The sequence below is a fragment of the Protopterus annectens genome, chromosome 14.part0, assembly GCF_019279795.1.
Source record: "Protopterus annectens isolate FY-2018-M chromosome 14.part0, PAN1.0, whole genome shotgun sequence".
NCBI lineage: Eukaryota > Metazoa > Chordata > Ceratodontiformes > Protopteridae > Protopterus > Protopterus annectens.
In genome coordinates, this window is record NC_056748.1 from 492,223,872 (window position 1) to 492,242,316 (window position 18,445).

Genomic DNA, 18,445 nt, shown 5'->3' on the forward strand with positions numbered 1-18,445 from the left:
GGCCATCGGTTCAGAAGTGGCGGACGACAGGGGCTGCAAAAGCGCCTCACTGACAACAGCCGAACCGGACGCTGGCTCCAGCTGCAACGAGTCCTGTTTGGACCTTGGAAGCCTGTCCTTGTCTTTGCGCTTCTTTTGAATTCCGGTAGTATCAGACGACATTCTAAAATTGAAGCGTCTGCCAAAATAATTCAGAGCCCAGTCGTACCTGCGTTTGATAGTACGAGAATTAAACCTGACACAGAACCGACAACAAGAAACGTCGTGGTCAGGACCTAAAGCAAGGTAGACAGTAAGAGTGGAAATCTTTATGAGGTATTTGCTTCCCACACGTAATACAATTATTAACTTTTTCTGACATCAGAGGAACAAGAAAAAGATTCCCCAACAGGGTACTTGGATTTGAGAAGAGAAGTAAGAACTTCAGACCGACAACAACCAAAAATGCTGTTCGAAAATCGCCAACCAACGACTTGCGAGCTGCTTTCCACCGCACGGCAAGAAAGACTGGAGAAGATGGCATCGGCTGAGGGCTATGTACCAGAGCGTACTGACGTCAGGGTACTGGCTTGTACAGCAGACGCCGGACCCAGACTTTGGGATTCTGGCCGACCTCGGGCTGCCTGCCGGCAGGAGCACCCTACAGTTATGACTGCAACAGTGAAACACGATGAACATCAGGCAGCTGCAGGTTCGAAAGGGGGTAGAATCAAGGATGTTAAAATTAAATTTAGATCCCACTGTGGTGGGGGGGGTCTCTAATCGGAGGTTTCAGTAAAAAGATACCTCGAAGGAATGCCTTGCAAAGTTTATGTGACATAATGTTGTGGTCCAAAAGACCTATATGAAAATTTGAAATGGCTGCCAGTTGAACTTTCACTGTGGAAGAAGAGGATCCCAAATGAAAAATCTCAGCTAGGAAGTCCAATACCGAATGAATTGGAGCAGTATAGGGGTCTATGTTCCTAGCTTTTGCCCAGAAAGAGAAACGTCGCCATTTACTAGTGTAAATCTTTCTGGTAGAAGATTTTAGGGTAGCTACTATGATATCCCAGACAGGATTAGAAATCATAGGAAGCCTGGCTAAGGATGGAAGTGGAGCAACCAAGCAGTGAGGTTGAGAGAAGGTATGGATTGGTGCAGTTGACCCGACTGGTAGGTCAGAAGATCTGGAACCGGATCCAGATGCCATGGCTGTACCAAGAGATAATGATGTAGGAACGGAAACCATATCTGTCGAGGCCAATAAGGGGCAATGAGAATCAACTTGGCTCTCAAGGCGGTTGCTTTCTGAATTAGCTGAGGTATCAGCGGAAAAGTGGGAAAAGCATAAAGTCGTCCCCGGGGCCAATCTTGGGTTAGAGCGTCTCTGGGGGGATGGCCTGGAAGGGGGGAAGAGAGAGAAGAAGTCTGGGCATTTGCTGTTTTGAGGTGTAGCGAAAAGGTCGCAGCAAGGAAGGCCCCACTTCTGAAAAATCTCTTCTGTCACTGATTGTTTGAGAGACCACTCGTGAGGCATGAGAATAGCTCTGCTCAATCTGTCCGCTATGATGTTGGATTTCCCGGGGATGTGCATTGCTATCAGAAACCGGTGAGAGGAGATTGCCCATTGCCAAAGTCTGAGAGCCTCTCGACACAGTGGATAGGACTTGGTTCTACCCTGTTTATTTATATACCACACTACGGACATGTTGTCCGTTTGGATTGCAATAGTTCCCAGGGGAAGAGAGTCGTTGAGGGCTTGCAACGTTAAAAGCACCGCTCTCATCTCCAGAGCATTTATGTGCAGATGGTACTCGAAAGGTTGCCAAGTGCCATGGACCATTCTGCCCTGATAATGCCCCCCCCCCCACCCGATCAGGGAGGCGTCCAATGTAACCGTGGCAACCGGGGCAAGAGGAACAAAAGGTCTGCCTTGATGGATTTGAGGGGATGATATTCACCAAGTCAGATGCCTTTTGCAAGTTGGAGTTACTATGATCTCGTGACGCATGGGAAGTTGTTGAAAAGACCATTGGGTGAATAGCATCCATTGTAGAAGACGCATGCAAAAGCGAGCAAGGGGAAGAAGTGTTATGGCGGCCGCCATAAGACCCAATACCTTCAGAGCAAATCTGGCCTGAATTTTGTTGCTGAGAAGAATCACCTGGACGTGTCTTTGAATGTCCAAGATCCTTTGGTCTGTTAACTTTGCTGAAAGTTGTACGGTGTCCAATCTTGCGCCTATAAAAGTAATAGATTGACAAGGCGACAAGGCAGATTTTTCGAAATTTATAGAAATTCCTAGCCCTCTGCAAATGTGAATGGTGTAATTTCTGGCTTGGAGAAGCTGATGCCTGGTGGTGGCAGTGAGGAGCCAGTCGTCTAGATATGGAAACACCTGGAATCCTTGACGTCTCAGGTGAGCCGTAACCACTGCCATACATTTGGTGAACACTCTGGGGGCTGTAGTGAGTCCAAAGGGCAGGGCTCTGAATTGGAAGTGACTGGTCCCCAGCTGAAAGTGGAGAAATCTTCTGGAGTATCTGTGAATTTTTATGTGATAGCACGCATCCTGAAGATCTATTGAGCACATCCAATTGTCCTTGCCCAGAAAGGGCAGAATGGACTGAAGCGTGACCATCCGGAATCTTGATTTCTTTACAAACTCGTTGAGCTTGCTCAGATCTAATATTGGTCTCCAGTCCCCTGTCTTTTTTGGAACTAAAAAGAACCTTGCGTAGATTCCGGATCCTATTTGGTCCGCTGGGACTGGCTGGATGGCTCTTTTTACTAGCAGTTTTGATATTTCTAGTACTGCTAGTTCCCTTAGACCGGGTGGAACGTCTGGAAGGGTTCCCTTTTGTTGAATTGGGGTTTGAATAAAGGGAATTTTGTAACCCTTGGATATAATTGACTATACCTATTTGTCTTGAGAAAGGGAAAGCCAGGCTATTGGGTACAGCGACAATTTCCCCCGACTGCCTCCGAAGGCGGACAATCGGGCAACATCTCAGGGATGCTGGAAGGGTTTGTCAGAAAGAGGCTCTCTGCTACCCTGATTCTCCGGACCCCCTCTGCCCCTAGGGCGGCGTCTATTATTGTTATCCCCTCTGCCTCTGGGGGGTAAACTGACTTCGTGCATCAGGCGTGACTCCTTGAGATTTGCGGAACCACATTTTCCCTCCCTTCTGTTCTTTGGCGTAAGGTCTTGAAGGGGTGGAGAAACGGACTCCTACGGCAGAAAGAGTCTTGCCATCTTGTTCGCATCTAGTCAAAGTGTCTTTCACTTGAGGTCCGAACAAGGTCGAACCATCAAAGGGGGAGTTTGTGAAGGACGCCTTGAAGGGGTCTGCAAAATTACAAAGCTGCATCCAGGACTGACGCCTTAAAGCCACTCCTGTGCCTGCGGCCCTACTCGCTCCATCGGCTGCATAAGAAATGAGCCGCATGGAGGAGTTAACAATGGAGTTAAGGATTCCTAGCTGTGAGCTAATCTTATCCTGAGACCCAGCAGCTGACAGATCCTGTAAAACTTCTCCCAACTCTTTAAGAACATCTCTTTGAAGGCGGGTGAAGTGGCATAAGTAGTTCAGCGATCTCATGGCAAAAGTCGCTGAAGAAAAAATCTGCTTGCCGTACCTGTCCATAGTCCTAGAATCCTTGTTAGGAGGATGGACAGGTACTGAAGGATCAGCTAGTTCCTTCTTGGTGGCAGCAGCCACCACCATGGCATCAACTGGGACACCCTTTGTTAAATATTGCCTATCTTGTGGGGCCGTAATGAATTTTGAAGGCCTCCTAGGGATAGGTTCCACCGAATCCGGAGCCATCCACGCCTTCCGAGCCACTACCTCCATAAGAGGGTCGAAAGGCGGAGACACCCAGGAGGTGGAGGGTCGAGATCCGAACGCCTCCAGGTATACTGACTCGTCCTCGGAAGGATTAAGGGAGGGCCAGTTCCCCCTCTGCTTAAGGAGTTCAAGGATGTCTGAGAATGAGACATCCTCAGAGGAGGACCTTGGGGATCCCTCCGACTCATCCAGGTCAGTATCTGATGTAATAGACTCAGGGGAGTCTAGATGTTTCCTCTTACATGTTCTCTTACGCAGGGGTTCACCTGACGGATCAGGAGAAGCCTCGGAAGAGGAAGATATTCCCAATGGGGAAACCTGAGGCGTTGGATCTCTGGGTCCGGGAGCAAGAGAGTGGGAAGAGACGTCAGCAGGCACTGTAGTGGGAGGAGCTGATGGAACTGTCCGTTGACTAAGCCCAGGGGCTAGTACACTCCTCATCATCTCGAAGGCTCCCCCGTCAGAGAGACCAGAAAGTTCCCGCTCCGAAGAGATAGGAACCCCAGGCCTCACCGAGAGGGAAGGCTCAGAGGCAGATGTCGGGGCCGAGCTCACCAATGCCGAAGCTCCAAGAGGGAGAAAGTACAGTTTTGTACCTACCATAAATGTAGATGTTCGAAGATCCACATTGCTGCAGTCCTTACATATGGGTAGTCCACTGTCCTCGGTCGGCCCGAATAGCAAAGTATTAGGCTGACGTCGGTCAAGGCGCTTAAGACTGACATCAGGACGTCAGGGTACAAATGCGCATGACAGACATCATATCCTCAGTCTTTTCTTGCCCCAGATGTCATGCCTTCAGCCCAAGAGTCCTGCAGGAGCGAAGAAATAACCTGATATTAAGGGGCTTAACGCCCGAGGGCTCCCCGACTAAGTCGGCGCCGGGGAAGCCCTCGAAACCTGTTAAGCCTTCGGCTGAGAGTTCCAAGCCGTTGGCTTCTGGTTCACCCTCACCAGGGTCGAGATCGGCTCCGGCCGGAGCCGATCCTTCCACCTTACCAGTCTCAGTATCGGCTCCATCCGGCGCCGATACTGCCCAATCCAGACATTCAGTGTCGGCTCCGGCTGGAGCCGACGTATCTTCGGCTCCGTTGGCTCCATTGATCTCAAAAAAGAGATCTCGATCCCCTTCAGTAGAGTCCATACGTTCGGCTCCGAGATCACCCTTGCTCTCGGAGCGGAGCCATCGGAGCCGTTCTTCTCGGTCTTCCAGGCTGTCTGATCACGACCTCGAGAGAATGGCGAGTAGACTATTAAAGTCTCAGGCATTGGCCCAAATACTCCATAGCCCATCTCAACAGACGGTAGCTATTTCACATCCACCAAACATTCCTCCTTCGACTCTCTTACAGAGCTCGGCGAGCTCCTCTGAACCGTCACGTTGTAGCTTCGGAGCCGATACCACCCCTTTCGGCTCTGTCGTCCTCTGCTCCGATTTCCAACTTGAGGCCTTCATTGGAGGGATCCGGGCGTCTGGTCTCTCTCGTCGGCTCCGAGGGGGCGAGTGGCATCAGACCCTTGTCCGACCCCGATGTTCTTCATCTCACATTGCTGCAGTCCTTACATATGGGTAGTCCACTGTCCTCGGTCGGCCCGAATAGCAAAGTATTAGGCTGACGTCGGTCAAGGCACTTAAGACTGACATCAGGACGTCAGGGTACAAATGCGCATGACAGACATCATATCCTCAGTCTTTTCTTGCCCCAGATGTCAGAAGGCCCTAAAAAGAAAGGCCAAAACCAAAAGACAGCAAAAAACAACCAACCACCCCTGCACTAATCATATGTACAATATTTACAATATATACACAACCCAAACCACACAACCGCCTCTAACTACAGAGGGGAAAGAGGGAGGGTAAATTGGACTGCAGCAATGTGGATCTTCGAACATCTACATTTATGGTAGGTACAAAACTGTACTATGTTCTTCATCTCACATTGCTGCAGTCCTTACATATGGGTAGAATCCCAAAGCAGAGGTAAGGGAGGATGGCAAAACAATAAAGCATTAGGAGCTGCCAAAATGCCCTGTAAAATTGCAGTGGCAAAACCAGCCCTAGATTTAGAGTAAAGTGGAAGGTGGTAATGCTTAGAGAAAGTATGCACTGAACTCCAAGTAGCTGCCTCCAAAATATCCTTAGTAGCCACCCCCCTTAAAAAAGCTGTAGAAGTGGCAGTAGCCCTAGTGGAATGAGGCCTAATCCCCGCTGGAATCTCCTTACCATGATGGGAATAACAGAAAGCAATACAAAAACCAATCCATTTAGAAATAGTTTGTTTTGAAACAGGTTTGCCCTGAGAACTCAAAGCAAATGAAACAAATAACTGCTGAGACTGCCTGAACCCTTTAGTTCTGCTCAAATAATATCGCAACTGCCTGTGTATATCCAAAGTGTGTAAAATCTTTTCCCCTTTATTTTGGGGATTTGCATAAAAAGTAGGCAAATGAATAGTTAGGTTTAAAGCCACACTAGAAACCACTTTAGGCATAAAGGAAGGATTAGTACGCAAAGATACCCTATCCTTATGGAAAATTAAGAAAGGCTCAATCGCCATAAGGGCCTGTAATTCAGAAACCCTTCTCGCAGAGGTAATGGCCAACAAAAAAGCAGTCTTCCATGATAAATATTTCAACTCGGCAGTAGCTGCAGGCTCAAAAGGTTGTAGAGTGAGTTTCTCCAACACAAAATTGAGATCCCAAGCAGGAGTAGGAGCTCTACGTGGGGGTCTTATATTCTTTGCCCCTCTAAGGAATTGCTTAAACAAAGGTGGGTCACAGTCATAGTGAGCAGAAATTGCTGCAGCATGAACCTTAATAGAGGAGAAGGACAAACCTTTGTCCAGTAACTCAGTAAGGTATTAAAGAGCCACACTTAAATTAGGCTTAGAAACATCAAAGTCCTTTGCTGTACTCCAAAATAAAAATCTCCTCCATTTATCTGCGTACACTTTCCTTGTACTAGGCCTTCTGGCCTCCAAAATAACATTCAAAACTTGTTGTGGAAGCTGAGACCCTCCAGGGTTTAAAACAGAATATGCCAGGCTGTCAGATGTAGAGAGTGAAGTTTGACATTGAGTAAATGACTGTTCTCCTGAGACAGCAGGTGAGGAATCGAAGGCAAAGGCCATGGAGGCTCCCGTACCAGACTTCTCAGTAATGGGTACCAGTGCTGTCGAGGCCAATCTGGAGCTATTAAAATCATGTTTGGCTTGTCCTGTCTGACCTTCAGGAGTACCTTTGGAAGGAGAGGCAGAGGTGGAAAGGCATACACGTGAAGATCGCTCCAATTGAATGAGAGAGCATCCACTTTCCAGGCTGTGGGATGAAACCTTTTTGTGCAAAACTTTGGCAGCTGGTAGTTTAGTGGAGAAGCGAACAGATCTATGTCTGGAGTTCCCCATAACACTGTCAATTTCTGAAATACCTGAGGATCCAATTTCCATTCGTGGGGATCCATAATTTGTCTGCTCAACACATCTGCTAAGGAGTTCTGTGCTCCTGGCAGAAACCTTGCCTGAAGATTTAGCTGTAAACTGAGAGCAGTCTCCCACAAAATCATTGCTTGTCTGCACAGAGGATAAGAATGCGTTCCCCCTTGCTTGTTGATGTACCACATGACAGTTGTGTTGTCTGTTAGAACCAACACCTGCCCTGGAAGAAGTAAATCTTGAAAGCTATTAATGCAAATTGGACTGCTAACATTCTCCTTCAAGTTGATATGTAAATGTTGAAGTCTGGCAGGCCACGTGTCTTGTACCCATTTTCCATTTAGATGAGCTCCCCAAGCTTTGTCTGAGGCATCTGTCGTTAGAATCTGACTCGCCTCTGGCCGGGTCACAGAGAGTCCCTTGTTTAGGTGACATTCCTGAGCCCACCACAAAAATTCCTTTTGAATGCAAGGTATTATCTGAATGACAGTGTCCATATCTTGGCAGTGCTGTGTCCATACATTTTTGAGATACCATTGTAGCTTCCTCATATGCAGTTTGGCATTGGGAAGTACCAGAATACAAGATGCCATGAACCCCAAGGCTTGAAGGACTGTCCTTGCAGTCAGCCTGGACTGAGACAAGTGATGGAAGTAAAGAGAAAGATTCTTTTGTTTGTCCGGGGTCAAAAAGGCCATCTGGGATGCTGTATTCAGTCTCACACCCAGAAAGCACATGTCCTGAGAGGGTACTAGACCGGACTTTATTTCGTTCACAGAATACCCCAGGCATCTTAACACTATCACATACTGTAAATGCTGAAGAAGTTCGTCCTTTCCTTGGGCCAGAATCAGGCAATCGTCCAAATAAGGATAGATTTGTATTCCCCTTAGCCTGAAGAAAGCTATCACTGAAGCCAGAACCTTCGTGAACACTCTGGGCGCAGTAGATAAGCCAAAGGGCAATGCAGAGAACTGATAATGAGAAGTCCCAGCCCGAAAACGCAGGTACTTCCTGCAACTGAGCCTGATAGGAACATGAAGGTAAGCCTCCTTGAGATCCAGAGTCACCATCCAGTGATCTTTGCCCAGCAGAGGTAAAAGCTGTTGTAACATCAGCATTTTGAACTTGGGAATGTCCAGATATGTGTTGAGGGTAGATAAATCCAAAATTGGTCTCCACGTGTTCCCTTTCTTTGGTACTAGGAACAGGCGAAATAAAATCCTAGGCCCACTTCTGGCAGAGGGACCGGTTGTATGGCCCTTATTTGAAGTAGCAGAGAAATTTGTTTGTGAGCCTCTAGTCTTTGCTGAGGAGGAACGTCCGGCATGCCTTTGAAAGGAGGCAAGGTATGGAAATAAAACTTGTAACCTTGGTGAATGATATCCAATACCCATTTGTCCTGGGTAATCAAATTCCAATTTTCCTTGAAGAGTGCCAACCTTCCTCCCAAAGGTGCTGCCAGGCAAGAAGGATCTGGCAGCTGAAAAGGTAGGTCATTGGGCCTGTTTACGAAAGGACTGGCCCCTGCCCTCACCCGAAGATTGTGCAGGTGAACTCCCTGTTCTAGGTCTGAAAGAACTCTGAGCTCTGCCCCTACCACGTCTAGATCTACCCCTAGACTGGGAATCATAAGAGGGATACGTCCAACCCTTAGCAGGCCAATTCCTACTAAACTTTGGAGGCTGAAGTTGCAAAAAATCTTTAACAGCCTGCATAGACTTAGCCTTGTCTTCCATTTTCTTCAAGACTGACTCCACAGGTGAACCAAACACATCAGACTGTAAAGGAGCATCCAAAATCCTTGTCTTAACATGGTCAGATAAATTCTGATCCCTCAGCCAGGCGTGCCTGCGAAGAACTGAACCAGTGGCAGCCACCCTAGACGAGGCCTGTACAGCATCAAAACCACATTGTAAAGAATGCTTACCCACCTGTTCAGAGACATGCACCAAATCTTGTAATTCTTTACATTCAATGCCTTCCGCCAGAGCATCCACCTTAGACTTCAATTGAGAAAGCAGATAGTTTTGATATTTCAACATATGAAACTGGCAATTCAAAGCCCTCATAGCTAAGGTAGAAGATGTATAGACTTTCTTACCCCACCTATCCAAAGCTCTGGCCTCTTTATCTGGAGGAACCGGATTTTTCACAACAGAGGCCTTGACACCCTTAGGTCCCTGACTAACAGTTTCTGGGTCCGCCCTAGGACTCTTATAAAGATATTTATGAGCCTCAGGCACCCTGTAATACCTATCCGGTTTAACAGGAGCAGGAGGCAGAGAATCAGGATTAAGTGAAGCCTCTGCAAACACATCTTCCACAACATCCAGAACAGGGGGTATAGCCAAGGGCCTATGCTGGGGTAAAAGCAAAAATTCCTAAGCCTTTTCCTGGAATCAGAGAAGTCCTGACCTTCCCACTTAAAATGTTCCCTCATGGAATGAAGAGTCTCTGAAAAAGAAAAATCCTCTGGAGGAGAAGCAGAAGGAGTCGAATCATCTGCATCAGAATCAGAATAAGGAGAGTACTCCTGCAAGTCTTCAGCCGAAGACTCTGAAACCTCCGAAGCCTGCTCAAAACTCCCCAACTCTGGCTCCACCCTAGGCCTCTTATCAGGAGGGGGCAAAGAACCTCTAATCAGAGTAATCAAATCTTCTGCCATTTTAAGCATGTGCTTCTTGGGCACGGACCCTGCTGAACTAGGAGTGACACCAACAGAAGCTAAACCTGGCCTGCCTCTGGGAGAAGGCTTGGAAACAGAAGGAGAGGGCCTAACCACCCTAGGAAGGGAGGGGAGAACAGTAACCTGAGAAGCCCCTTCAGCCTGACCTGCCTCCTAAGAGGCCACATCCTGCAATATCAAAGTCTCCCCCTGGGACTCCAGAGAAGCCTCCGTCGGAACCACCGGTTCCACTGACGCCTCTAAAGAACCGGCGTCCGGAACGGACGACTCATCTTGCCTGGGTTTAACTGCTTTGTCTTTGCGCTTCTTCGAAGAAGCGGGCGGAGCATCCGGCGGCATATTATAATTGCACCGCTTCAAGACCAGCCTAGCACAATCTAACCTTCGCTTAATAGTGCGCTTATTGAACCTAGCACAAAAGCGACACCCAACAACGTCGTGCTCAGGCCCCAAACAAGGAATACACAAAGAATGATAGTCCCTATGCGGTATCTGTTTCCCACAAGAAATACAGTTATTCACTTTTTCTGACATCCGGTAAAACACTGAGGCAAGAAAAAACCAAAATATTCCCCAACGGGGTACTTAGCCAACTTTGATTCGGTCTGAAACTCCGAACTCGAAAAATTTCAGAACGCCGAACGGCACTTGCAACGCTGCTTCTGCATCGGACCATGCGGCAAAAAAGACTGAGGATATGATGTCGGTCATGCGCATTTGTACCCTGACGTCCTGATGTCAGTCTTAAGTGCCTTGACCGACGTCAGCCTAATACTTTGCTATTCGGGCCGACCGAGGACAGTGGACTACCCATATGTAAGGACTGCAGCAATGTGAGATGAAGAACATCGGGGTCGGACAAGGGTCTGATGCCACTCGCCCCCTCGGAGCCGACGAGAGAGACCAGACGCCCGGATCCCTCCAATGAAGGCCTCAAGTTGGAAATCGGAGCAGAGGACGACAGAGCCGAAAGGGGTGGTATCGGCTCCGAAGCTACAACGGTGACGGTTCAGAGGAGCTCCGGCTCCGAGCTCTGTAAGAGAGTCGAAGGAGGAATGTTTGGTGGATGTGAAATAGCTACCGTCTGTTGAGATGGGCTATGGAGTATTTGGGCCAATGCCTGAGACTTTAATAGTCTACTCGCCATTCTCTCGAGGTCGTGATCAGACAGCCTGGAAGACCGAGAAGAACGGCTCCGATGGCTCCGCTCCGAGAGCAAGGGTGATCTCGGAGCCGAACGTATGGACTCTACTGAAGGGGATCGAGATCTCTTTTTTGAGATCAATGGAGCCAACGGAGCCGAAGATACGTCGGCTCCAGCCGGAGCCGACACTGAATGTCTGGATTGGGCAGTATCGGCGCCGGATGGAGCCGATACTGAGACTGGTAAGGTGGAAGGATCGGCTCCGGCCGGAGCCGATCTCGACCCTGGTGAGGGTGAACCAGAAGCCAACGGCTTGGAACTCTCAGCCGAAGGCTTAACAGGTTTCGAGGGCTTCCCCGGCGCCGACTTAGTCGGGGAGCCCTCGGGCGTTAAGCCCCTTAATATCAGGTTATTTCTTCGCTCCTGCAGGACTCTTGGGCTGAAGGCATGACAGATAGCAAGAGAGTCCTGCAGGTGCAAAGGTCCCAGGCAATAAACACAAGAAGTGTGACAGTCTGTCAGAGACATCTTCTGACAGCACGAGTCACACTTCTTGAAGCCTGAGACTTTCGTGTCCTTCGACATAACTGTGTCGAGGAAACACAATACAGTAACACACACACAAAAACACCCAATCCAACAATTTAAAATAAACAGGGATAACACACAGTCATACACAAACAATCCCTGACAGGAAAAAATTTAGGGAGGGGAAGGCCTAAGGCCTAAGCTAAGGAAAGGGAATAAATAACTCGAAAAAAAAAGGGAACACTAACGGGAATAGGGTTAAAGTAAGTAGTTAAGGTTAACAAAAAACAAATATATATATATATATATATATATATAAATTTAAAGGGAGGTAGACGAAAAGTCTCAAATCTATTCACTTACCTGGAGCTGGTAAAAGAAGCCACCTCGTTAGCGAAGCGGCAAACGAGATCTGGGTAGTCTCTGCCTTGCATCATGGGATATAGGGTTGCCTCGAGCTGGTAAAATTAGCTCAAGAGCTTAGCAAGTGCCGAGTCGGAGCCGAGGATCGGTTCCGAACCCATCCAGCAAGAATGAAGGCGAGACTGACAACTTAACATGTATAGTTGTGTACACTTAACATAAATGTAGATGTAAAAGTGCATTCACTGTTGCAGTCATTACATTTGGGTAATCTGCTGGCAGGTTGCCCTCAGTCAGCCTGAATAAAGTTTTGGGTCCTGCATCGGTTGCTGTCTCCTCTTCCATGATGTCAGATTGTCAGGGGTATAAAACATGCAGATGACGCCATTTTATTCAGTTTTTCTTGCCCCAGATGTCAGGTGCCCCCCAAATGGGGAGCAAATATATATATATATATATATATATATATATATATATATATATATATATATATATATATAAATAAACAGTAAATATATAGATGCACTTTTAGAAACAAACTTTTGAGTATAGTGAAGAAAAGGAAAGGTATAGTAAGAGGGATAAGCGGGTGGGTAACCAGGACTGCAACAGTGAATACATTCGAACATTTACATTTATGGTAAGTGTACACAACTGTACTATGTTCTTCATGCTTCACTGTTGCAGTCATTACATTTAGGTAGAATCCCAAAGCTATGGATGGGAGGATGGAACTAAACAGCATTAGGAGCGGCTATAAGGCCCTGTAGGACTGCAGTGGCAAAGCCTGCCCTGGATTTGGAGAAGAGAGGTAAATGATAATACTTTGTGAAGGTATGAACAGAGCTCCAAGTAGCAGCTTCTAGAATGTCTTTGGTTGGAACCCCTCTGAGAAGTAGAGGCAGCCCTGGTGGAATGTGATCTGATCCCCTTGGGCACAGGTTTACCATGGTGCAAATATAGCATAAACTAATGCAGTGGCTTATCCACTTAGAAATAAGTCTGCTTTGATACAGCCTTCCCCTCTGACCCTGCAGCAAATGCTACCAGTAGTTGCTCAGATTTCCTTAGAGATTTGGTCCTGTTTAAGTAGAATCTTAGCTGTCTGTGTACATCCAATGAATGCAGAATTCACTCCCCCTTGTTCAGCGGATTTGGGTAAAATGTTGGTAGATGGATGGTCTGGTTAAGAGCCACACTGGAACCCACCTTTGGCATAAAAGAAGCATTGGTCCTGAGGGACATCCTGTCTGGGTAAAACATAATAAAAGGCTCCACTGCCATGAGGGCCTGTAGTTCTGAAACCCATCTTGCTGAAGTGACTGCCAAGAGAAAAGCTGTTTTCCAAGATATAAATTTTATATCCGCAGTAGCTGCTTGTTCAAAAGGAGGCAGGGTGAGCTTTTCCAGCACAAAACTGAGGTCCTATACAGGAGATGGTGATCTTCTGGGAGGCCTTACATTTTTGGCCCCTCTAAGATACTGTTTAAGCAGATGATGAGAAAAGAGGGGAGGGCTCTGTGTTGTAATGATCTGAGATGGCAGAGGCATGGATTTTTATTGAAGAAAAAGATAGGCCCTTGTCAAGCATCTCAGTCAAATATTTTAAAAACTGAGGAATATTGGGCTTTACTGGGTCAATTCCTTGCGCTTGGTTCCAAGCACAGAATCTTTTCCATTTACCAGCATTTAAGATTTTCTAGTACTAGGCCTTCTGGCTTCCAAAATGACATCCATCACAGATTTACTGAGAGGTGTTTGAATAATTAGTTGATTAGCCATGCTGCAAGATTCAGAGCTTGGTGATGAGTGTGCAGAATTTGATAGTTCTGCAGAGACAGTAGATGAGGTATTTGAAGCAAGTACCATGGAGGAAGGGGAGACATATTCCTTAGAAGTGGGTACCAGTGCTGGCGAGGCCAGTCCGGAGCAAATAGGATAATTTTTGGATGTTCTTCATCTCACATTGCTGCAGTCCTTACACTTGGGTAGTCCGCTGTCCTCGGTCGGCCCGAATATCAAAGTATTAGGCTGACGTCGGTCAAGGCGCATAAGACTGACATCAGGACGTCAGGGTACATATGCGCATGACCGACGTCATATCCTCAGTCTTTTTTGCCGCATGGTCCGATGCAGAAGCAGCGTTGCAAGTGCCGTTCGGCGTTCTGAAATTTTTCGAAGTCGGAGTTTCAGACAGAGTCAAAGTTGGCTAAGTACCCGTTGGAATATTTTAGTTTTTCTTGCCTCAGTGGTTTACCGGATGTCAGAAAAGTGAATAACTGTATTTCTTGTGGGAAACAGATACCGCATAGAGATTATCATACTTTGTGTATTCCTTGTCTGGGGCCCGAGCACGACGTTGTTGGGTGTCGCTTTTGTGCTAGGTTCAATAAGCGCACTATTGCGAAAGGTTAGATTGTGCCAGGTTGGTCTTGAAGCGGTGCAATTATAAGATGCCGTCGGATGCCCCGACGTCCGCTTCTTCGAAGAAGCGCAAAGACAAAGCAGCTAAACCCAGGCAGGAAGAGTCGTCCGTACTGGACGCCGGTTCTTTAGAGGCGTCGGTGGAACCGGTGGTTCTACCGGAGGCTTCTCTGGAGTCCCAGGGAGAGACTTTGATTTTGCAGGATGTGGCCTCTCAGGAGGCAGGTCAGGCTGAAGGGGCTTCTCAGGTTACTGTACTCCCCTCCCTTCCTAGGGTGGTTAGGCCCTCTCCTTCTGTTTCTAAGGCTTCTCCCAGAGGCAGGCCAGGTTTAGCTTCTGTTGGTGTCACTCCTAATTCTTCAGGATCTGTGCCCAAGAAGCACATGCTTAAAATGGCAGAAGATTTAATTACTTTGATTAGAGGTTCTTTGCCCCCTCCAGATAAGAGGCCTAGGGTGGAACCAGAGTTGGGGTGTTTTGAGCAGGCTTCAGATGTTTCAGAGTCTTCGGCTGAAGACTTGCAGGAGTACTCTCCTTATTCTGATTCTGATGCAGATGATTCGACTCCTTCTGCTTCTCCTCCAGAGGATTTTTCTTTTTCAGAGACTCTTCATTCCATGAGGGAACATTTTAAGTGGGAAGGTCAGGACTTCTCTGATTCCAGGAAAAGGCTTAGGGAATTTTTGCTTTTACCCCAGCATAGGCCTTTGGCTATACCTCCTGTTCTGGATGTTGTGGAAGATGTGTTTGCAGAGGCTTCACTTAATCCTGATTCTCTGCCTCCTGCTCCTGTTAAACCGGATAGGTATTATAGGGTGCCTGAGGCTCATAAATACCTTTATAAGAGTCCTAGGGCGGACCCAGAAACGGTTAGTCAGGGACCTAAGGGTGTCAAGGCCTCTGTTGTAAAAAATCTGGTTCCTCCAGATAAAGAGGCCAGAGCTTTGGATAGATGGGGAAAGAAAGTCTATACTTCTTCCACCTTAGCTATGAGGGCTTTGAATTGCCAGTTTCACATGTTGAAATATCAAAACTATCTTCTTTCACAACTGAAGTCTAAGGTAGATGCTCTGGCGGAAGGCATTGAGTGTAAGGAATTACAAGATTTGGTACATGTCTCTGAACAGGTGGGTAAGCATTCTTTACAATGTGGTTTTGATGCTGTACAGGCCTCGTCTAGGGTGGCTGCCACTGGGTCAGTTCTTCGCAGGCACGCCTGGCTGAGGGATCAGAATTTATCTGAACATGTTAAGACAAGGATTTTGGATGCTCCTTTACAGTCTGATGTGTTGTTTGGTTCACCTGTGGAGTCAGTCTTGAAGAAAATGGAAGACAAGGCTAAGTCTATGCAGACTGTTAAAGATTTTTGCAAGTACAGCCACCGCAGTTTAGTAGGAATTGGCCTGCTAAGGGGTGGACGTACCCTTCTTATGATTCACAGTCTAGGGGTAGATCTAGACGTGGAAGGGGCAGAGCTCAGAGCTCCTTCAGACCTAGAACAGGGAGTTCTCCTGCACAATCTTCAGGTGAGGGCAGGGGCCAGTCCTTTCGTAAACAGGCCCAATGACCTACCTTTTCAGCTGCCAGATCCTTCTTGCCTGGCAGCACCTTTGGGAGGAAGGTTGGCACTCTTCAGGGAAAATTGGAGTTTGATTACCCAAGACAGATGGGTATTGGATATCATACACCAAGGTTACAGGTTTTATTTCCATACCTTGCCTCCTTTCAAAGGCATGCCGGACGTTCCTCCTCAGCAAAGACTAGAGGCTCACAAACAAATTTCTCTACTGCTCCAAATAGGGGCCATACAACCGGTCCCTCTGCCAGAAGTGGGCCTAGGATTTTATTCTCGCCTGTTCCTAGTACCAAAGAAGGGGAACACGTGGAGACCAATTTTGGATTTATCTATCCTCAACACTTATCTGGACATTCCCAAGTTCAAAATGTTGACGTTACAACAGCTTTTACCTCTGCTGGGCAAAGATCACTGGATGGTGACTCTGGATCTCAAGGAGGCTTACCTTCATGTTCCTATCAGGCTAAGTTGCAGGAAGTACCTGCGTTTTCGGGCTGGGACTTCTCATTATCAGTTCTCTGCATTGCCCTTTGGCTTATCTACTGCCCAGAGTGTTCACGAAGGTTCTGGCTCCAGTGATAGCTTTCTTCAGGCTAAGAGGAATACAGATCTATCCTTATTTGGACGATTGCCTGATTCTGGCCCAAGGAAAGGACGAACTTCTTCATCATTTGCAATATGTGATAGCAGTGCTAAGATGCCTGGGGTATTCTGTGAACGAAATAAAGTCCAGTCTAGTACCCTCTCAGGACATGTGCTTTCTGGGTGTGAGACTGAATACAGCATCCCAGATGGCCTTTTTGACCCCGGACAAACAGAATCTTTCTCTTTACTTCCATCAATTGTCTCATCAGTCCAGGCTGACTGCAAGGACAGTCCTTCAAGCCTTGGGGTTCATGGCATCTTGTATTCTGGTGCTTCCCAATGCCAAACTGCATATGAGGAAGCTACAATGGTATCTCAAAAATGTATGGACACTATCATTCAAATAATACCTTGCATTCAAAAGGAATTTTTGTGGTGGGCTCAGGAATGTCACCTAAACAAGGGACTCTCTGTGACCCGGCCAGAGGCGAGTCAGATTCTAACGACAGATGCCTCCGACAAAGCTTGGGGAGCTCATCTAAATGGAAAGTGGGTACAAGACACGTGGCCTGCCAGACTTCAACATCTACATATCAACTTGAAGGAGATGTTAGCAGTCCAATTTGCTTTAATAGCTTTCAAGGATTTACTTCTTCCAGGGCAGGTGTTGGTTCTAACAGACAACACAACTGTCATGTGGTACATCAACAAGCAAGGGGGAACAAATTCTTATCCTCTATGCAGACAAGCAATGATTTTGTGGGAGACTGCTCTCAGTTTACAGCTAAATCTTCAGGCAAGGTTTCTGCCGGGAGCACAGAACTCCTTAGCAGATGTGTTGAGCAGGCAAATTATGGATCCCCACGAGTGGAAATTGGATCCTCATGTATTTCAGAAGTTGACAGTGTTATGGGGAACTCCAGACATAGATCTGTTCGCTTCTCCACTAAATTACCAGCTGCCAAAGTTTTGCACAAAAAGGTTTCATCCCACAGCTTGGAAAGTGGATGCTCTTTCCTTCAATTGGAACAATCTTCATGTGTATGCCTTTCCACCTCTGCCTCTCCTCCCAAAGGTACTCCTGAAGGTCAGACAGGACAAGCCAAAGATGATTTTAATAGCTCCAGATTGGCCTCGACAGCACTGGTACCCATTACTGAGAAGTCTGGTACGGGAGCCTCCATGGCCTTTGCCTTCGATTCCACACCTGCTGTCTCAGGAGAACAGTCATTTACTCAATGTCAAACTTCACTCTCTTCATCTGACGGCCTGGCATATTCTGTTTTAAACCCTGGAGGGTCTCAGCTTCCACAGCAAGTTTTGAATGTTATTTTGGAGGCCAGAAGGCCTAGTACAAGGAAAGTGTACGCAGATAAATGGAAGAGATTTTTATTTTGGAGTACAGCAAAGGAATTTGATGTTTCTAAGCCTAATTTAAGTGTGGCTCTTCAATATCTTACTGAGTTACTGGACAAAGGTTTGTCCTTCTCTTCTATTAAGGTTCATGCTGCAGCAATTTCTGCTCACTATGACTGTGTCCCACCATTGTTTTCTCATCCTTTGTTTAAGCAATTCCTTAGAGGGGCAAAGAATATAAGACCCCCACGGAGAGCTCCTACTCCTGCTTGGGATCTCAATTTTGTGTTGGAGAAGCTCACTCTACAACCTTTTGAGCCTGCGGCTACTGCTGAGTAGCAATATTTATCATGGAAGACTGCTTTTTTGTTGGCCATTACCTCTGCGAGAAGGGTTTCTGAATTACAGGCCCTTATGGCAGTTGAGCCTTTCTTAATTTTCCATAAGGATAGGGTATCTTTGCGTACTAATCCTTCCTTTATGCCTAAAGTGGTTTCTAGTGTGGCTTTAAACCAA

At 47.1% G+C, this 18,445-nt stretch overlaps 1 protein-coding gene across 1 annotated transcript in view; it reads right to left on the reverse strand.

The window, feature by feature from the left end:
• The window catches only part of LOC122789063 (ligand-dependent corepressor-like), a 308,940-nt gene that overhangs the window by 14,358 nt on the left and 276,137 nt on the right, over positions 1-18,445 (reverse strand). The window contains exon 5 of the mRNA XM_044056246.1: positions 8,786-8,821. Within this exon, the coding sequence (XP_043912181.1) occupies positions 8,786-8,821 (36 nt within the window). The remainder of the gene's footprint in view (positions 1-8,785; positions 8,822-18,445) is intronic.